Raw genomic sequence first — 21,129 nt, 5'->3', positions numbered from 1 at the left:
TATACATTCCAAAACAATTTTCATTAATATTAGGCATGTTCTGATAACAACCTTTCAAAATATGTAATATTAATTGAAAAATCATTTTTAATTTAATGTGGTGTCACTTTTGCTGATGGGCTGATTGAGCAGATTTAATATTGTTGCAATGTCTTGTAACTTTAGGTAGCTTGTTATGGCCAAATAAGAAAAAAAGCATTTTAAAGTAGTTGAAATAATTTGTGAAATCGAATGAAGATGTTGATAAAATCATGTGCAATACAATGAAAGCACATCTTCTTGTTATTAGGGCTATATTAAAGCTTAATTAGTGAAGCCACTGGCAAAGGAGCTTGAATAAAGCTGTCCACAATGTTTTAGTGGGTTCTCAAGTACAGGCTTCCACTTTTCCAATATTACTTTGAATTTGGCTACTTTTACAGATCATTGGCAACTAACAGCAGGAAGGCCTTTCAAGTAGTTGGATTGAATAAGCACGATAGTTAGCAAACCAGAGAGTAAAAAGAAAATATTAATTACATTTAAGATATTTATTCAGAAAGTAAAATAAAGATTGGACACATATGGTGGATTAATGGGGAAACTTTATTGAAAAAATACAAACTTAAAAAAATGTTTTTGAACAAACAGCAACATTTTAATTCTCGTCTGGGAGAATGAGATGCTATGTTTGTAAATCAAATTTTTCAGAGCATGAGAGGTTGTTCAACAATAATTGTGACATTTTGACCTCCTGCTATGCTCTGCTGCAGCTCATTCATGACTTTGTAACGTCCAGAATCAAGTATTCCACTACATTTCCATGCTGGCCCATCTCATTCTACTCATTTTAAACAAGATCATCCAGAGCTGTGTTGCACATGTTCTAATGTACACCAAGATATGTTCTTTGTTTGCTGACTTATGTTGGCTACAGTTAAGCAGTACTTCAATTTTAAAATTTACATCTTTTCAGATCCTCTGTGGTTTTGCCTATCTATATCTTGCTGCAGTTATCTCTGGCCCTATGATCCTCAAGAGATTTTTATTCCGGCCTCCAGCTTGTCCCCAAAATTTAAACGTTCCATTAAGGATGAATAACAAAAAATGAAAATCTCAAATACTAACAGAAAATGCTGGCAGTATTCAGCAGGTCTAGCAGCATTTATGCAAAGAGAAGGAGCTAAAGTTTCAGGTCAGTGTTCTGATGAGAAGTCATTGAACGGAAGTATTAACTCTTTTTCTCTCCACAGATGCTGCTAGCATGCTGAGTATTTCCAACATTTTCTGTTCTAGTCACCACCAATGGAGGCTGTTCTTTCATTTGCCTGGGCCCTAAATCCTGAAATGTCCCTCTAAAACTTCACAGCTTCTCTACTGCTTTTTATCCCGTATTAGAGCACTACTTAAAACCTACCTCTTCAAAACATTTGGTCTTCTGGCCCCGAGTCTCCTGTTTTAGTTCTCCATCAATTTTTCTTACTCGATAACACTTTTGTGAGATACTTTGGGATGTTTTTGCTTTTTGTTAATGGTAAGTTGGTTTATTATTGTCACATGTACAGAGATACAGTGAAAAACATGTTTTGCATGCCATCCATACAGATCATTTCATCACAACAGTGCATTGAGGTAGTGCAAGGTAGAACAATAACAGAATGCAGAATAACGTGTTACAGTTACAGAGAAAGTGCAGTGCAGGTAGACAATAAAGTGCAAGGCCATAATGAGATAGATTGTGAGATCAAGAGTCCATCTTAGCATACTAGGGGATCGTTCAATAGTCATAACGGCAGGATAGAAGCTGTCCTTGAGCCTGGTGGTAAACGCTATCAGGCTTTTGTAAATTCTGACTGACGGGAGTGGGAAGAAGAGAGAATGTCTGGGGTTGGTGGTGTCTTTGATTATGTTAGAACATGGAACAGTACAGCACAGGAACAGGCCCTTTGGCTCACAGTGTTGTGCTGAATCAATTACATTAGTAATAAAATGCCCAACTAAACTAATCCCTTCTGCCTACACAATGTCCATATCCTACCATTTCCCTCACATTCATGTGCCTATCTAAGAGCTTCTTGGATGCCCCTATCGTATTTGCCTCCACTACCACCCCAGGTAGTGCATTCCAGGCACCCACCACTCTCTGTAAAAAAAAACTTGCCCCGCACATCTCCTTTGAACTTAACCCCTATCACCTTAAATGCATGCCCTCTGGTATTAGACATTTCTACCCTGGGGATAAGACACTGGCTGTCTATCTATGCCTCTCATAATCTTAAAAATCTCTATCAGATTTCCCCTCAGCCTCTGCAGCTCCAGAGAGAACAACCCAAGTTTGTCCAATCTATCCTCGTAGCACATGCCCTCTAGTCCAAGCAGCATCTTGGTAAACATCTTCTGCACCCTCTTCAAAGTCTTGGCATCCTTCCTATAATGGGGTGACCAGAACTGAATGCAGTACTACAGATGTGGCCTAACTAAAGTTTTATAAAGCTGCAGCATAACTTCCTGACTCTTGAACTTATTGCCTCGACTAATGAAGGCAAGCATGCCATATGCCTTCTTTACCACCCTATCAACTTGTATAGCCACTTTCAGGGAGCTATGAACTTGGACCCCAAGATCCCTCTGCTCATTAACACTGTTAAGGGTCTTGCCATTAACGGTGTACTGCCTCTTTACATTTGATCTCCCAAGATGCAATAATTCACATTTGGCTGAATTGAACTCCATCTGCCATTTCTTCGCCCATATCTACAACTGATCTATATCCCGCTGTATCCTTTGCCAGTCTTCTATGCTATCCACAACACCACCAATCTTCGTTACTGCTTTATCGAGGCAGCAAACAGTGTAGACAGAATCCATGGAGGGGAGGCTAGTTTCCATGATTTGCTGAGCTGTGTCCACAACTCTCTGTAGTTTCTTGTGGTCACGGGCAGAGCAGTTGCCATAGCAAGCTGTGATGCATCCAGATAGGATGTTTTTTCTGTGCATTGATAAAAATTGGTGAGCTTCAACAGGGACATGCCAAATTTCTTAAGCCTTCTGAGGAAGTAGAGGGGCTGGTGACTTTCTCGGCCATGGCATCTACATGGTTGGATCAGGACAGGCTATTCTATATAATGATTCTATATAAATGAAGATTGTTGAGCTGTGACAATAAAAGTTCACTTACTCTGAACTGTTTATAATTTTCGATAGTTTTTGCCCATTAAAGTTGGTTGCTAACTTCGCATCTTAACAGTGATTTGTATGTGAAGTCTGTGGCAGTGCAGCCTGTAGAGGAGCTGGGTTTCGGTGACAGGAACTTCCAGATTTCCATATTTAATGGAGCATGTCTGTTCTCTCAGTTTACACAATGATAATGGCAAGCTGTGACATCCTTGTTACATTTATTACTGAAAATTTCAGTCCTGCATATTTTGTGAAGCTTTGTGTTTTGTGAGTTTTATAGGTATGAATTTACCTTGTAATTAATTTGTTTGATTGGTCTATCTTATTTGGATGTAACCTATTCTCTTTACTAGGAGCGAAAAAAGGAAGAATCTCTGTCCTATCAACTCCTGTTGGAAGGTAATAAATGTTGTTTATTCACTAAAAATGTAGAAGTGGTTGACATTTTATGAAATGGTGAAAGTGAAGCACACAAAGGAGGAGGAGGAAGGGTAGCTTTGAGGTTATGGTGTTAGAATTTCATTCTTGTCATTGCAACATGTAAAATTTAATTCAACAAATTTGATAATGTTTTGGTTAACAGAAGAATTGGTGTAAAAATTAATTCCTTCAGAAAAGAGAGACCCTAACTCCTGCCTTGATTGGTCTAGGTTTTTGCCTGCTCCTCTGAGTACAGACCCACCACATATATGGAGTCACAGGGTTTACAGTTGAACAAGAATGTCTTTGGATCCCTTAATATTCACTCAAGAATCCACCCCTTCTACACAGCAACTATCCTCCTAACTCTTCTATGGAGCAAGAAACACAATATATATATTATGTGTGCAATCTGTGTGTTGGCACCAAGTCCCTCCCACTTAGCAGACACCAAGGATAATCTAATTATCCAAAACACAATGAAGCAGTTCAAAACTCAGTTACCTTGAGCCATAGAATGCAATTTTGTGTGACATGTGTAGCATTTCTCTCAGTATGTCACTGCTGTCAACACTGGTTCATTTGGCAAATAGAAGGGTACAATGGTAGTATTATTAAACTCATTCAACTGCACTCAATTCAGGTACTTCTAAATTATTTGATTCCAAATGTGGATGCATAACCTGATTGTGGGATGAAAGATAAGAATAGTATTTTACTGTGCCAGTATCAAGTAGCCCTAGCAAAACCCGTATGCACTGGGAGTCAAAGGAAAATTCCGCAATGGTGTGTTTGAGACTTACTCCAGAATATCACTGAAGGCACTTTTCAAGAAATTTAACCATGGCCCAACATAATTCAAGAAACAGTTGTTTCTTGAATTACAATTCTTCCATCACAGAGTTGGGGGTAAGATTTGCTGCTGTTTCCAGAGTATTTAACTCTAAATAAGACTTCTGGTATGTATTTTTTAAAATTTTGTTGAGATACCATATTTCATTCCTGAGTATTCCTCCACCACTTATTTGAAGAGAACCTCTTCTTGTGTCTTTGCTGTGAAAGTGATTACAAGGAAATAAAAGTGCAACAATGGATAGAAGTGAAAGACATGGCTGGTTTAAATCCCCTCACATGATGTGAGGGCTTAAAATCAAAATTACTGTCCTTAAAACAGCATATAAAAGTCAGGAACTTGTTTCGGGAGCATCATGAGTGTGAATCTATTGTATTACTCTGAACTTCATGAGAATCATTTGTTTTGGGTTGCTTCCACTTCCAATCATGTAATAAATTTTGGAACTTCATTGGACTTCGCTGTCATTTTGGGTGCATTGTATGTTGTACATAAAGTAAAAGCTACAAATTTATAATATTTCTTCTTTAGGTGGCAACTTATCTGAAAATTTAACATGGAAGCTTGAGGGTGAATTGGAGGAGGAAGAGCCGTATGTTTCTTCTCCTCTGAAGTATGATAACAAACAGCCAAAGACGAAGTCCAGAAGGAAGGTAGTCCCTTTATCTGCTTCATTGACTGCAAAGACTGACGGAGTGGAAGGTTTTCCGTTTATGGATCATTGGAGTGCTCAGGTTCCTAGTGTGTCATTACGGGATATCATGTCTGAGGAGATGGATTTTGAGACAAAGCAACACCAGGTATGCATATTGCTCCACACTTTGTCGATTTGTGACAGCGGATACCAAATAGGAGAGGTGATATGTTTTTATAATGCTCATTAAGTATAGTTATTCATTTGGGAATATGAAACCTGCAAAAAAAAAGCCTGAATTTCATATTTGCACTTTTTCAGATTTGGTAATGTCAGAGCAGCTTTTTCAGCCTTCGGTTCTAAGGATATCATGTATGAGTGTTTGCTTAGAAAACTGTAGACATATGATATGTCAGCTGTAAGTGGTGGAAGTGGTAGCTGCCACTCATCAACATAATGAAAATTGCAATTGGGGGTGAGAGGAAATCACACAGTCCATGGTGGGTTATTTTCTGTGTCATGCTGAGAAAATGCATTTAAACATATTTTGATTTTTATTATGTCATTGCACATTATTTCATAAATGAGATGAGAGTGACTGGGCTTGATGTCAAGGCAGCATTTTACTGAGTGTGACATCATGGAGCTCTGGTAAACTAAAAGTTAGTAGGCATCAAGGAAAAACACTCCAATGAATGGAGTTATACCTTGTACAAAGGAAGATGGTTGTTGTTCGAGGTCAGTCATCCAGGAAACCACTGCTGGAGTTCCTCAGAACAATGTTCTAGGCCCAACCATCTTCAGATGTTTCATTAATAACCTTCCTTCCATCTTGAGGTAAGAGGTGGGGATGTTTGTTGGCAATTGCACAATATTCAATTCTATTTGCAATTCTTCAGCAAATAAACAAGTCCATACTTGGATGCAGCAGGACCCAGACCAGATGGGCTGATGGGTGAAAAGTAACATTAATGCCATAAAAGTGCCAGGCAATGACCATATCCAACAAGAGAGAGCATAACCACCTACCCTGGACATTCAATGACATTAACCTTTGCTTAGTCTTCACCATCAATATCCTGCAGGGCACCATTGACCAGATACACTACCAGACCAGCCTCATAAGTACCACAGCTACAAGAGCAGGTCAGAGGCTGGGTTTCCTGTGGTGAGTCACCAACCTCCTCGCATCCCAAGGCCTTTCCATCACCTACAGTGCACAAATCAGGAGCATGATAAAATACTGTCCATTTGCCTGGCTGAGTGCAGCTCCAGCAACTCCCAAGAAAATCAGTACTATTCAGGACATAGCAGGTCATTTGATTGGCATGCCATTAACCACCCTAAAGATTCATTCCTTTCACCACTAGCTCAGCGTGACTGCAGTGTGTACCATCTACAAAAAGCCCTGCAGTTATTCACCTAGGCTACTCCAACAGTACCTCCCAAACCCATGACGACTACCACAAGGGCAGTTGATTCGTGGAAACATCACCACCTGCAGGTTCCCCTCCATGTTCATGATTTGGATATGTATCACCAGTTCTTTATCATCACTAACTATAAATCCTGAACTCCCTACCCAATGCCTCCATGTTCATGATTTGGATATGTATCACCAGTTCTTTATCATCACTAACTATAAATCCTGAACTCCCTACCCAATGTCACTGTGAAGAGTACCTTCAGTCAGACTGCAGCCATTTAAGAAGGTGGTTCGCCACAGCCTTTTCGAGGACAGTTAGGAATGGGCAATAAGTGCTGACCTTACCAGTTCCTATAAATTAATATTATTTGGATGAAATTTGTGCTGCTTTCTGTGAACAAGCAGTTCAATGTTGTTTGGTACACGTTAGTGTTGTAGCTGTACAAGAATAGCTTAGCTGGATGTGCAAGACCTCTTAGTCAAAATGAACAGTGCTGTTAAGAGACCTGTAGACACTTAATAACCTCATCCAAATTTGAGTATTGGTAAGATTTTTCCAGAACCATGAACCTTTTAAGCAATTAATATATACTGAATGGAAACATTAAATAAAAGATACAGAAAAAGGTTTGAAGAGATTTTATTCTCAGTAATCTTTCATGGGAGAGAGAATGGAGTTGAGACTTGTTTATGTTGTGGTTATAAGAATTGCCATTGATGATGGAAAGTTGTATCAACGTTCTGTTATTCAGCATATTCAGTACCACAAATAATAAAATTGCCCACGTCAGTAAAACTTGCAGTACTGGCATCATTTATCAAATCAATATTTTAAATTACTTAATTATTAGCTTTTATAACTGAATTTTTTTTTCCTATGTAGTCTTTCATGAATTCTGTCCTGTCCACAAAGGATTGTGCAACTAAACTGAAGGAAAAACGCCTCCTTGAGATGTTTCCAGGCATTGATAAGCACTTCATTATGGATATGTATAAAGACAACAAGTGAGTTTCAATTGAAATTTAATTCAAGGATATATTTTTTAGTTTTGATTTAAGTAAGTGATCCCACAGTATTAAATCACATCTTCAGGATATGCTGTGTCTTGACTTTTAAGCATTCAAATCTTCAGTGATTTGTTTTTCATTCTTTTGTTTCCACCTTCTGTTATTTCAGCTGTTATCCTTATCCAAAGCATGAGTAACCCAGAACTCTGAAGACTAATGTTTAATGTCTAACTATTGCATAATATTGAAATCTCAAACTTAGTATAAGAACTTACTGCCCTATCTTATGGATCACTCTGAGTAGAATAATTAAAGTTCAGAGTTCACATTTACAAATGAAATCCTCATGATCTGTAATGTTTTTCTTCCATAAATTATAATTAACAGACATTCACGTTGAAAGTGTTCAATTTAGATGATAACTGAAATAGAGTGAAAAGCTTTTTAATCATTTTAGTTTTTCCAGTAATCTGTGACTGATTTTTGATTGTATAGAAGCTTCACTTTATGTTTTCAACATTCAACAGAAAAGTCAATTAGTCTTCTGAATTTCATCATACTCCATTTGAAACAATAATAGTAATCACGATATGAACAGTGAAATCACAAGAATGATTTTGAGTGCCACCCCCCCCACTCCTTTTGCTCTGTTTCCCTTGAATAAAGACTTCCCCAGCCACGCCACCCCCCAGTATCCTCCTCCCTTCCTGACTTTGCCATATCCTGCCTGCCTCTGGTTTTGATCACACATATATATGATTTTGCAGTTGTTCAGCAGCTGCAACCCCAGAGTAATTTCCCTCTTGTCTTGCACGTGGGAAGGGGGTAGAAACATACCCAAGTCACTCATAACTGTACTCTTCAAGTCCTGGCATTCTAGCTGTTGGCTCTCATGGTCCTTCTGGAACTGTTGGCTCTCTCACTTCAGCCGTTTGTTCATTTTCTGCCACCTCCCTTGTCTCTTACTCCCTTAATGCCTTATATGAGCTCATCTTACTTGCCAGTGGTTTATTTTGACACTATTTCCATTAAACAGGTCACCAAAGGCAAGTATGATTTTCAAGCTCCAACCATGCTGAAACCATTAAAGTCCCCCTCTCTTCTGGTAGATTCCCCACCCCTTTCCAAACAGCAGTCAGCATTCACTCCTCCAAAAACTCATTCTTATTTTTACCTTACTTTCAAAACAACTGTCCCTATCACTAAACTGCTTTTCCACTGTCCTTGAATGTGTCTCAAAAATTAATACTGTCCTTCCCACAAATTTGTTTTTTTTTTTTGCATGGGTTTCTGCCAATGCCAAAGCTCTAAATAAAATAATAGAATTTCTGCCTCCATGCTCAATTATTTGAATTCTCTCCAGGCCCTTCCTCAACTCTGTAAACTTGAGCTCTTATTGACTTGATTCTATCTAGTACCATGTGTTCTCACCCATCTGGCTTGTCCTTGATGATCTTGTGCCCATTTTAATTTTTGGTTTTGCCCCTGTGAAGATACCTGTCTGTATTAAAGGTAAAGGATCAATGCAAGTTCTTTCTGAAGTTTTCACAAATGAAGATTTGCTTTAACTAATTTTGTTTTTCTTTAGCTATTCCTTCGAACAGACAAGACAGTTTTTGAAGTCATTATTTGACTGTGATTTAGAATCAACAAAGGCCATCAAAGTTCATGAAGGTACTCATCAAACTGAATTGACTGTGAGCAAAAATAAAGATAAGGTAAGCTGTGGATTGAAAATTGTTAAGAATTTGAAGTGCCTAGTGACTGTAATTATTGTAAATTATTTGCTTGATGGCTTCAGCAAAAACAATCAAGCTTGAAATTATTTCAAAAAGCAAAACCCTCCAGATGCTGGAAATCTTTAAAAAAACAGATAATGCTGCAGATGCTCACCAGATCAAGCAGCATCTGTGAATGGAGAAACACAGTTAATGTTTCAGGTTGATGACCTTTCAGCAGAACTGGAAAAGTGAGAAAACAAGAATGTTTTAAGTCACAGAGATTTAGGGGTAGAGAGAGCAGAGAAAATGTCTGGTAGAATCAAAACCAAGATAGTCCAGGTGACACAAATGCTGTTGATACCATCTTAGAGAAGGAGATGAATACTTATTAATCATAGCTGTCTGAAGGAGTATAAATGGAGGAAGGTAAAAGAGGCCAATAGAAAAAAAAAGTAGTGCTGGAACTTAGAGGTACAGAACACAGCAGCTGCTGGAAATCTGAAATAAAAGAGAAAGCTAGAAACACCCTGTAGATTATGTAGCATTTATGAAGGGACATAAACTAAGTTAATGTTACAGGTGGATGACCTTGCATCAGAATTAACCAATTCTGGCACAAAAGGGTGTTTATGTAAAATGCTACTTCTTTTTCTGAACTCAGCTTTGATCAGTCTGGGAAGGCACTTTATAAATAAATAAAATAATTGGCACTGCTTGGCTTTCTTGCGTGGTGGCGATGTGTATGTATGCCACATTCAAGGTTAAGGGGGTTCTTTGCAGTGGTGAACTGGGAGGGCACGCATAGGATTGAGGCTAGATCTTGGCCTTGAGCCAGGAAGACATTAGAGGGTTGCAGCCTAGGGTTGGACTGTCCTGAAGGCATTAAAACAGAAAAATAGGAGCAGGAGTAGGTCATTTGGACGTGCTAGCCTGCTCCAACATTCAATCTCAGTACCTTATTCCAGCACTCTCCCATATCCATGCATGGCTTTTGTGTCCAGGAATCTTATCTATCTTCTCATTAAATATATTCAGTGGCTGGGCCTCTACAACCTTCGTAAGTAAAGAATTCCACAGGTTCACCACCCTTTGAGTGAAGAAATTTCAATGTCCACAGTTAGGTCCATTGAAAGCTGCGGGTCTGTTAGAGCCCCATATCAGAGTAATAGCCCTTACTTTTCAGGTTTCATTACCAAACCCAACTGTATATACCAGGTTCTGGTCAGGTATCAAAAATTACAAGTTCTTGGGTTTAGGTCAGGATTGGTATTATCAGTGGATGTTGCCGAGTTTTAATTTTGTGCCTGAATGGACCAATAATCTGTAAATCTTGCTAAAAGTGTATAGCAATATGATACTCAAATTGGTTATTTTTTTGCTGCTGTCAAATTTACTTGAAGTATTTAGAACACTACAGCACAGGAACAGGCCCCTCAGCCCATGATGTCTGCGCCGAATACGATGCCAAATTAAACAAATTCTCTTCTGCCTCTACATGATCCATATCTCTCCATTCCCTGTATACTCATGTGTCTATCCAATAGCCTCTTAAGCGCCAGTTTCGTATCTGCTTCCATCACTACCACTGGCAGTCCATTCCTACCACTCTGTGTAAAAGAAAACTTGCCGTGCACATCTCCTTTAAACTTTCCCCCTTAAATGTACGTCCTCTAATATTTGATGTCTAATAACATTTTGTTTGGCTTTGTCTACTTCAGGCAGTAATGACCAAAGACATTAAGGAATCTCGAAGTGAGCATGTTTTCCAAGATGTAGAATACCCCGATTATGAAGATTTTCGGGTTGAAGCAGCTCTGCATCGTCGCAAGCAGCAAGATTGCTTCAGTAAGGCCGCAGCAGCTCATGGAAGGAATATGAAAGCAGTTGCCACCTATTATGCACAGCAGGTGAGTATACACTAAAAAAAAGGAATAGAAGTAGAGTAGCTGACTTTCTCTGGTTTGGGCAGCTAAAAAGTAACTAAAATTGAACTGTTCCAACATGTGCAAGTGCTATCATACTGCAGGCCGTCCCAGGTTATGAACACCCGACTTATGGACATCGCTACATACGAACAAGCGCCCATAATATTAAATTCAAAAGTCTAACATAGATACATACATTCGTTCCTATGAATGGCAGAACAAGTCTCCTCTCTCCACTTTTAGTAATTGTTCTTAAAGGTCTTATGTGCTTTTGATGCCATTCAATACTGTGGAGGTATGGTTACCATATTGAGTGATTTTTGTGCTTTTGTTTCTGACTTGCGGACAAAATTAATTTATAGACATCTGTAAAAATGTAACCTATTCGTCACCCAAGGACGGCTTTTGGGATGAGGGAAACCTAATAAAGCAGATATGTTTGAAGAGAAAATGGAAAATCAATACGATGTTTACACATCAAATGGGAACTGGATATTTTGAGAGAAGTTAGCAGTACCAAAAAAAAGGGTTAATTTTATTCTGGAAGTTTAGCCGCAGGTTTTTCCTGCATTGTCAATCTTATGCTTGTAAGGTTATTCTTAATGTGTAATGATTTTGAAAACTGTTTCATTGTTGCAAGTAACTGAGCAATTTCAAGTCCAGTTAAATTAATGTGTCATTTGCTTCTCGATGTCAAGGTCATTAATTGCAATTTATTGAATGTGTCATTTTCAACTTCTAACATTTTTAAGCATTTGAATATGAAAGTAATCAGTCGAAAGAGATCTCGTCTACAGAATAATGGAAGTGTTTTAAACAAAATGTTAAAAAAATATTATTCTTAAACATTTATGTTCTAAAACTATCAATGATCAAAGTTAGGAATGAAGGAGGACGCTTTCCCTTTCCTATTTTGTAGAGGATAATGTAGGAACTTTCATGTTTAGAGGTTAGTTTATAAACTTACCAGTAGTTCTGACTTGATGAAGTTCTCAGAGGCACAAGAGACTACAGATGCTGAAATCTGGAGTAAAAAACAAACTGCTGGAGGAACTCTGAGGGCAGAGCAGCATCTGCAGTGGGAGTAAAGGAATTGTCAATGTTTTGGCTCGAGACCCTGAATCAGGAACTGATGCAGGATCTTGATCTGAAATGTCAACAGTTTCTTCTCCCAATAGATGCAGTTCAACCTGCTGACCTCCAGCAGTTTGTTTTTTGATCAAGATCTGATTTGATGTTTAAACATTCAAGTTACTTTATGCATTGAAGGAGGTCAATGGCCCATGCCAGTTCCTAGAAGAATAATCCCATTACAAGAGTACGCCTGCAACTTATTCTCTCTCGCATATGCCCATCAACTCCCCTTTTGTTATTTTTTTGCCATTTTCATGCAATATAGGGTATATCACAGTAGCCAAATAACATACCAACATATCTTTGGAACGTAAGAGGAAACAGGAGCACCCAGAGGAAACCCACGTCACAGAAAGGACAAGCAAAGGCTGCATAAAGTCTCACATCTGAGGTTAGGTTCGAACCCCGGTCCCTGAACAGCAGCACGAGGTGCTGCATCACCATGCCACCTGCAGGAAGTAGTTAGATAACAAGAAATATTGCAATATTTGGAAATGTCAAATACTAGAGAGCATAGATCTAAGGTAAGTGAGGGAAAGTTTAAAGGAGCTTTACGAGGCAAGATTTTTTACGCAGAGTTATAGGTCCCTGGAATGTGCTGCCAGGGGAAGTGGTGGAAGCTTTTGCTCCTGCTTTGGTTGGATGTATCAACAATCAAAATTATTTAACCACTTTCAATTTCATCCTTAGTAATTTCAACATCATTCATTATATACATAATTTGTAGTATATTATGTACATTATATACATAATTTGTTATACATAATTTGTATAAATTTGTAGTTTCCCCAACCCCACCACCAGCTCTGGCTGGATCAGTAGAGACCAAAGCTTTAAGCATTGGGGTATTCCAGATCTAAATCCTTTGTGCATTTAACCACTGAACCATCACAAAATAATCCATGCATTTTTTTGAATGAACTGTGTCTGAATATAAATTTATCAGCATCAATTTTGTTTGGAATTGAAATTAATGTTCATACTGAAGTAGGTGTGGTGTTACATACATAATTCTAGTGAATACCAGAAAGTTCTTTAGTGAACACATGCTTGCCTATCTTTGACAGCTGAATTGCATTTGCCAAGAATTTTATATGGAAAATTCCATTTTACTTAATCAGAAGCTGGGTCTGTAATGTTATGACTGAGTTTTATCTAATATTTTTAAGGGTCATCTTCATGGTGAAAAGATGAAAGAAGCCAACCACAGAGCTGCTATAAAAATTTTTAAGCAAGTAAATGCATCATTACTTCCACAAAATGTTTTAGACCTTCATGGCCTTCATGTAGATGAAGCCCTGCAATGCCTGGAGGAAGTGCTATTCCAGAAGATTAATGGTAGGTCACTGGTAATGTGTATGCTTAACAGGACAACTGTAGATCAACTTGAAAAGGCAGAAATAAAACTCTGACATTCTCCCTCTCTCATTTTCTCTGCTTATTTATTTCTGCCTCTGTAATGTAAACCTTTAATGATCAATACATACGAGAGGGAAAGAGGTACAAAAAATATTCAGAACTATTTCTTTTCTTGAGGGAATGAGACTCCAAATTTAATTTGTCAGACCCAGAAGGTTTGATCTGTACTTTATATTAAGAAAACTCAATTGGTCGATAACAACCAGAGCAAAAAAGCTTTTTTCTTGTCACAAATAATTGGGTAATTAGGTTAATAGATTGTATCGCCTCATAAAAGCATACAGGGCTGATAGTGTATAGAGCAGCCACATCATAATGACTTTCCTAATTTCAGTATGATCCAAAGCATTTTATAGTAAGTTAATGAGTTGTTGTTGATGATCTAATGTAAAGGAAATGTAGCCATTTGTAAACGCCAAAATATCATATCCAACAGCAATAACATATATTTATGTACCTTTATGGTAGTGAAACATTCCAAAATGCTTTACATTAGTGTGGTCAAAAACTTGAGATGGAGGTACGTAGAAGTTTATGGGATAGTTGATCGAAAGTTTGGTCACAGAAGGGAAGGGGTGGGAGAGGGACAAGTCGGAGACCTTTAGGGAGAAGGTCCCAGAGTGTGCCCTGACAGCAGAAGGTATGGGTGATTAAATTTGAGAACATTCAAGAGACTGGAATTGGGTAACAAATATCAGGATGGATTGTTGAGCTGATGGAGGTGAGAGGAAGAAAATTAAATCATGAATGGAACTTCAAATTCATGGATTAGTTAAATTGGGAGTCATGGTTTGTCATTGAGCACAGATTTGATTGGTAAACAGGGTTTATGTGAATTACAATGCAAGCAGCTGAGTTTTCGGTGACCTCAAGTTTTCAGAGGGTTGGAAGAGGGAAGGATGGCCAGGAGGTTCCATAGATAAGGAAGAGGTTTCAGCAGTGAATGAGGCAGGAGCAGAGTCAGGGGAAGCTATGGAGATAAAAAAAAATCAATGATCATGGTGAAGGAATAGATACAAGATATGAAGTTTCCCTCAAAGTTGCAAATGAGGTTTTTCCAGAACTGAACTGTTATAGAGTCATAGAAACAGGCAGAATAGATACATTCATAGATACAGCACAGAAATAGGCCCTTCAGGCCAACTGGTCCATGCTGACCAAGATGCCCCGGGATCTACTGGCAGGGTCTTTGTTTAGAAAACAGAGTTTGTGGTGGGGGACTGACAAGCAGTCAGACATTTGGAGAGTGGAAGGGAGTGTTAGTGATTGGTTGTTTTCTTTTTTGACCAAGGATGTTTTAGTGATGTATGCATGTGGGCCCTGTGTCCTTTGGGACCTCCACCATTTCTAACTTTTCATCATTCAGAAAGTGCTCTGTTCTGAATTTTGGGAAGACTGAAGCCATCTTCTTTGAACCCCATCACAAAGTCATACTTTAGTCACTGAGTCCATTCCTCTCCTTGACAACTACCTGACAAGTTATCCATTTCCTTACTCAGACTGCCTATTTCCATGTATGTAATGTTGCCCCACTTCACTTCTCCCTCAAGCAATAATCTACTTAAATCATACATCAGACTTTTTTGTTACTTCTTGAATTGATTATTTTAATGCACTCCTGGCTAATCTCCCTCAAAGTGGAGACCTTATAAAATTCTGCTGCCTATCCTGCCCATCATCACTCCTGTTCACGCTGACCTGCACTGACATCCAGTTAAGCAATGCCAGGACTTTATAACTCTCAGCCTTATTTTAGGTTCCTTCTTGGTCTCCCTACCTATAAATACTGAGATATCTGCATTTCTCCAGTTCTAACCTCTTGAGCATCCCTGAATTTAGTTGTTCAACCAATGGTGGCTGTGCTTTCAACTTCTGATGTGATCTGCGGTTTCCTAACTCTGCATGTTTAAGATTTACCTTAAAAGCTGCCACTGTGACCAGGCTTTTGGTTATTTTGCCCAATAGCCTTTTGAATGCTTTTTCTTTTTGTTTAATGCTCCCGTGAAACCACATTGGGAAGTTTTTGATATGTTAAAGGCTCTATATAAATGGAATTGAAGAATGACCATTTCTGTCATGATTAGATCGAAAGTGGATTACCTCACGTTTGGCTGCATTTAAATCTCTGCCACAGTTTTACCCATTTGCTTAATCATTAATATCCTCCAAGTTAATGCTTCCGTCAGTACTGCTTATGGTGGTCACTATCTTAATGCCAATGGCAAACTTGACTATGCGATTTTCTGTGCCATTATCTTAAAGCCTGATGTATAAATATTGATAACTAGTTGAAACCTGAAAATCAAATCTCAATGAGACAACCACTAGCAGCACATTGCCAGTTTAAATAAATGCTCATTTTCCATGCTCTGTCTCCCACTCAACAAATTTCCCACCCTAGTTAATAATTTGCCATCATTCCATGAACTTTAACAGTTGATAACTATGCCATTTGGGGGAGTTTATCAAAACGTCTTTTGGAAATCTATCATTTCTAAAAATTCCCCTATTCACTACTGTAGTTAGCAACCCAAATTTGAGAAGGATTCTCCACAATCTCCCACAGCCTAAAAATAAATAAAACAAAAATTGCAGGGCTGGCATCAGGGGGAGGGGGGGAAGGGGTGGCGATGGAAATTAAAATGATAAAAATTCAGCATGATCACAAGTGATTAGATTAAATTGAATTTGGCACAGTGATGTAGGTAGTAGAGCCACTCCCTCACAGTGCCAGAGGCCCAAATTCAATCCTGACCTTGCGTGCCATCTGCCTGGTGTTTGTATATTCTCCGTGAACATATCCCAACGACATGCGGGTTGGTAGGTTAATTGAACACTGAAAATTTCCCCTAAGTGTGTAGGTGAGTGGTAAAATCTGGGGTGAGTTAATGAGAATTTGGGAAGAGTAAAAAGATGGGATTTTTGTAAGATTACTGTAACTGGTTGATGGTCAGCATGAACTCAGTGGGCTGAAGGGTGTGTTTCTATGCTGTATCTATGATCTTTTGTGGCTCCATGAATTTCTAGGGAAGTCAGAGGAGAAGCTTGCACTTGAGGTAAGATGAAAATTATCTTTGCATTCCAGGTTGATTCTGGAATAAAAAGAAATGGCTGAGAACAGAACCCAAAAATGGTCATGTGCTTCAGCTGAATCTGCTGCTGAAAGGCCAACCTGTTCAAGTGTCTGTCCATGGGAGTTAAGAGCAAATATTAGGGACATACCAGGAAAAGTGTCCATACTGAAAGAGTGTAATGGATTTAATGTGGTCTAGGCAATAAAAAGTGGAGTTATGGATATAGCTGAGCAAATCAGTTAATGCAGATGTAGAAATATTGTAAATGGAGGAGGGTGACAAAAGCTGGGCAAATGGAATTTTGAAGGCGTTGTTGTAAGTGAATTGAGACTGAGATTTTTTTTACTAGGGACCAACGTGGAAGGGATTGTAAAGAAATGAGTTGCGATTTTATAACGCCTTTCATGATTTCAGGATGTCCTACAACCAATGTCACCAGTGGAAGAGTATATAGATAGGAAGGAAACAGATCCAGCCTTTTCTGTAAGTGAAATAGCGAAAGTAGCAGGCTATGTAAGATGGCAAGGTCAAAAATGTAGTTGTGAAAGTGAGTGGGAGGGCTTAGTTGGAAAGAGAAATTTAAAGCAGGGAAGGAAGGTAATAAATATTGAGAAAAAATGATGAATTAGTGGAGATGTTGAAATTGCTGACTGAGGAGTTGCTCAGTGCAATGAAGGTATTTGTGAGAAGATTTTTATGGCAATCAGGTGCATGATAGAAAACTAAGATTTGAAATGAGAGGAATAAATTGAGATGCTTAAAGAGGGTGAATATGCCACAGTATAGAACAGACTAAGGTGGTTTGTTGTTTGTGGCTACACCAACAGGCAGCAGTCTTGGCAGGGGTGACATGGGGAAAAATTGAAGTGATAAAACTTAAGCATAACCGCACAAGTGATTGGATTAACTTGAATTTCTTTATTCTTGTATTTTCATTATACTTTGTACTTTATAAGCTTAAGTAACAGTTGAAACCAAATAGTGGTTATCAAGCTGGGAACCTAAAGAAAGAATTGCCTTCTTGCAACAACATTTTAAACAATCAATGGTCTATTTAAAGTTATTGTGTTATTGTTTGACTGGACTTTTAGTTCCTGTTAATCAGAAGATTTGCATTGATTTTCTTTTCAGAATACCAGCAAAGAGGTGGTAAATCTTACCTGTCTGTCATAACTGGGAGGGGACGTCACAGCCAAGGAGGTGTAGCACGTATTAAACCTGTTGTTATTGACTACCTCAAACGCCAGAATTTCAGGTATAGGATCTGTTCTTATACTTCTAAAATGTTAACTTAGCTATCAAGAGTATTGTTTTAGTCGATTCACTTATTTTTAATCTTGTGTCATGATTATAAGGATTGGGAGGCCTTATATTCTGCTCAGATATCAGATCAAAACCCAATATGACCATGACCAATTTGAACCTGATTTAAGCCCAAATATTTAGTTTTTTTTCGCATATCAGATACAACTATCGTTGTAAGTATTACAATCTCAAACATGCTATTTGCCTGTTTGATGATGAAACACCAAAAAGCAACCATACTTGAACCAAACCTGAACATTTTGTCAGAAGTACACCCGATTGGATCTGAACCCAACATGTAGTTGGCTCCAGCAGGGCTCAGGTCACGTGGCCATGCTCTAGGCAGCCTTCTTACTGGAGTGATAAGTAGCAGTTCATTTCTTTAATTTTTAGCATATTCAGATTATTCCTTACATTTATATAGACTAGATTCCTTTTAATGAAAGAAAAATGCTGGATATATGCTGTTTTTAATGTAAGGTAATAGATTATTACAGTTAGTAAAATAAAAGGTATTTTTGGTTTGGCCAATTTCACAGACATCTGCATACACTGTTGAAAGTTCATGTACGGACTAAAGAGAATCCTACAGTCCTAGGTTCTTACTTTTAGGTGAGAAGTGACAAATATTGCTGAATAATAGTTGTTCATTGAATCAGCAAGTCCCTAAACCAATCATTGTTTTCAGGTCCCATCATAAACACTCTTCTCTTTACCTTCCCTCACTCGCCTTAATCCAGACCATGTAATATAGCAGTGTTTGAGTTTCAATCTATGTTATTAATCACCAGTGCTGCTTGTTTCCATCTCCTCACAGTGTTTCTGTTCTAACTTCTTTACCACAGAAATCTTTAACCGTGCTTTGCGTTTTATTTCATGTCCATAATTTTCCATACACCATACTTCATAAACTGCAAATTTGTTCAAAATACAACCATATACATATTCCACCACATGAAGTTCATTCTATTTTGCGTCACCTCTATTATTCATCTGCAGCTGCCCAAAGTAAAATGCATTTTAAATCCTTCAAATTTAACTCTTCAGATTCCTCCAAGGCTTAATTTCTGTTTTCCATGGTTACACACTAAAGCCTTGTGCCCATTCTTATATTTTGGGCTGCAACGTCAAGGCTTTTGTGTACCTTTCTGGTTGGTTCTGCCTAATCCCACCTACCTATTTAGGTACCTTTTATTTTAAAAAAAAGTCTCTAAACCTTTTCAGCCAAGGATTTAACACGTCATTCTAATCTTGTTCTTTGGCTCAGTGTCTATTCCCCTGTATTTCCACTTGATACGTGTTTTGGAGATTTAACAGTCTCCTCGTAAATGCTTGTTGTAAAACCTGAAAGTGCTTCATCACCATTGTTATTGACTGATCTTGGCCTCACAGTAAAAATTATTGGTACATGAGTGAGATCTCAGGTAAGGGTGTTGGAATTTATAGGTCACCAAACTGATTACAAAAGGAAACTGAAATAAATTAATAAATCTAAAATATTTGGATGTATTTTTGTATTATTGGTGCTTAGTGTTGTCAACTGCATCAGTTTTTAGTTGATCCTGATTACATAAATTTTTAGTTGTTAAACCACTAAACTGATTTCAGGTAATAAATGCAACTCGATGAAAAGATATGCAATTGATAACTATTCACTTTTTAACTGCATGCTTGGTTTATTTTAGGTTTATGGAGCCACAGCAAGGTGTTGTGAAAATCAAGTTGAAGTGAAGGATTTGACAGGAAGATTCCTTCCTAATTCTAAGAGTATGCAACTGTCTCACTTAGCCTTGCAGCATTGGTGTACTGTATCAAACATTTAAGGATACAGTACCTTTTTAATATGGCATCACTCAGGGAGGTCGTACAAGACTAAAGACCGAGAAACGTTTAAAATCAACCTGCAGCAAAATCTTTAAAATTATTGTTTTCTTATTCTTAGGGATATCAATTTGACTCCTACTGGAGTAGGAGCGTCTTTTACACTGAAGGTGGTGTTCTGATAAATGTACTGACTGTATTCAATTCAATATTTTCAATATTTGTTTTCATTGTCTTGATCTCTATTTCTGTTTGTGATGATTTGAAATGTCTGCATACAAGGATAGCAGCTGCCTGTTCTGAAATATTTTGGGGCTGTAAAATTGAGAGCAATTTACTTTATTGCTAATTGCTTTAACCTGCATGCTGTGGCTAAAAATGATTTACCTTAGAACATAAGAAATAGGAGCAGGAGAAGGCATCTGGCCCTTTGAACCTGTTCTGCCATACATGAAGTTGCCCAACTGCAAAATATCTTTTGTTGACATGGAGTAAAACCAAATGGATCAAAAGTTTGTGCAATTGTGTGCAAATTCAGAGTATTTTTAAGGAATCAGAAACTTAAGTTTTAACCTTTGTAAGCTTTTAACAAAGAATAAGTTTGTAAATGTGACACCTAAGACTTAACTATAAAATTCTTCACACTGCTTATATTTGCTATAACTGTTGTAAATCAATAAAATACATTTTTAGTTTAAAGGCTGGTACAGTAATAGCTGAGGTGGGGGATGGGTTAGGATGGGTGATAAAGTGTTTAGTCAAGAAAAGGAATTTGCATTGGGCTGCTCTGCTTGATGTTACTTTTCATCCTATAAAACTAGATAATGAAAAGTTCTAATGCAATAAAGAAGATACCTCTGGGACTAGCACTACTTGGGGTTCTGCACTACTAACCTGTGAATTAATGTTGTAACCTCTACAAAAGACAGTATTTACGAAAACCTTTCACTTTATCCATTAGGATTTTTAAAAAGGCTAATTAAAGTTTGAATTTTAATTTGGCAAGTTTGCAGAAGTCTTGTGCTGTAATGACTGGTTAAGTTTGTATTTTGTTAGAGTGGACGTTTTGTACATTTACACCACAATGGCAACTTGATTTAAGGTTATAAAACTGCTCAGTAACTAGATTCAAACTATGCAAAAAGGAAATTAGGTTCATCCTGCTTATTGAAGTTTTAAGAAGCTTACAAATATTGTTTCCAGCCTTGTTTCTCTCTCCCACATTTTGTGAAT

General features: G+C 37.9%; 1 protein-coding gene across 1 annotated transcript in view; it reads left to right on the top strand.

Annotated features, from left to right (window-relative positions):
* Window positions 1–20,893, top strand: part of n4bp2 (NEDD4 binding protein 2) — a 74,985-nt gene extending 54,092 nt beyond the window's left edge. Inside the window, exons 9-16 of the mRNA XM_052041963.1 lie at window positions 3,510–3,555; window positions 4,961–5,229; window positions 7,373–7,494; window positions 9,086–9,215; window positions 10,937–11,125; window positions 13,447–13,615; window positions 17,902–18,025; window positions 19,761–20,893. Of these exons, the coding sequence (XP_051897923.1) occupies window positions 3,510–3,555; window positions 4,961–5,229; window positions 7,373–7,494; window positions 9,086–9,215; window positions 10,937–11,125; window positions 13,447–13,615; window positions 17,902–18,025; window positions 19,761–19,806 (1,095 nt within the window). The 3' untranslated portion in view covers window positions 19,807–20,893. The remainder of the gene's footprint in view (window positions 1–3,509; window positions 3,556–4,960; window positions 5,230–7,372; window positions 7,495–9,085; window positions 9,216–10,936; window positions 11,126–13,446; window positions 13,616–17,901; window positions 18,026–19,760) is intronic.
* The last annotated feature ends 236 nt before the right edge of the window (window positions 20,894–21,129 follow it).

The sequence above is a fragment of the Pristis pectinata genome, chromosome 2, assembly GCF_009764475.1.
Source record: "Pristis pectinata isolate sPriPec2 chromosome 2, sPriPec2.1.pri, whole genome shotgun sequence".
NCBI lineage: Eukaryota > Metazoa > Chordata > Chondrichthyes > Rhinopristiformes > Pristidae > Pristis > Pristis pectinata.
This window is presented reverse-complemented; position numbering and strand designations above follow the sequence as displayed.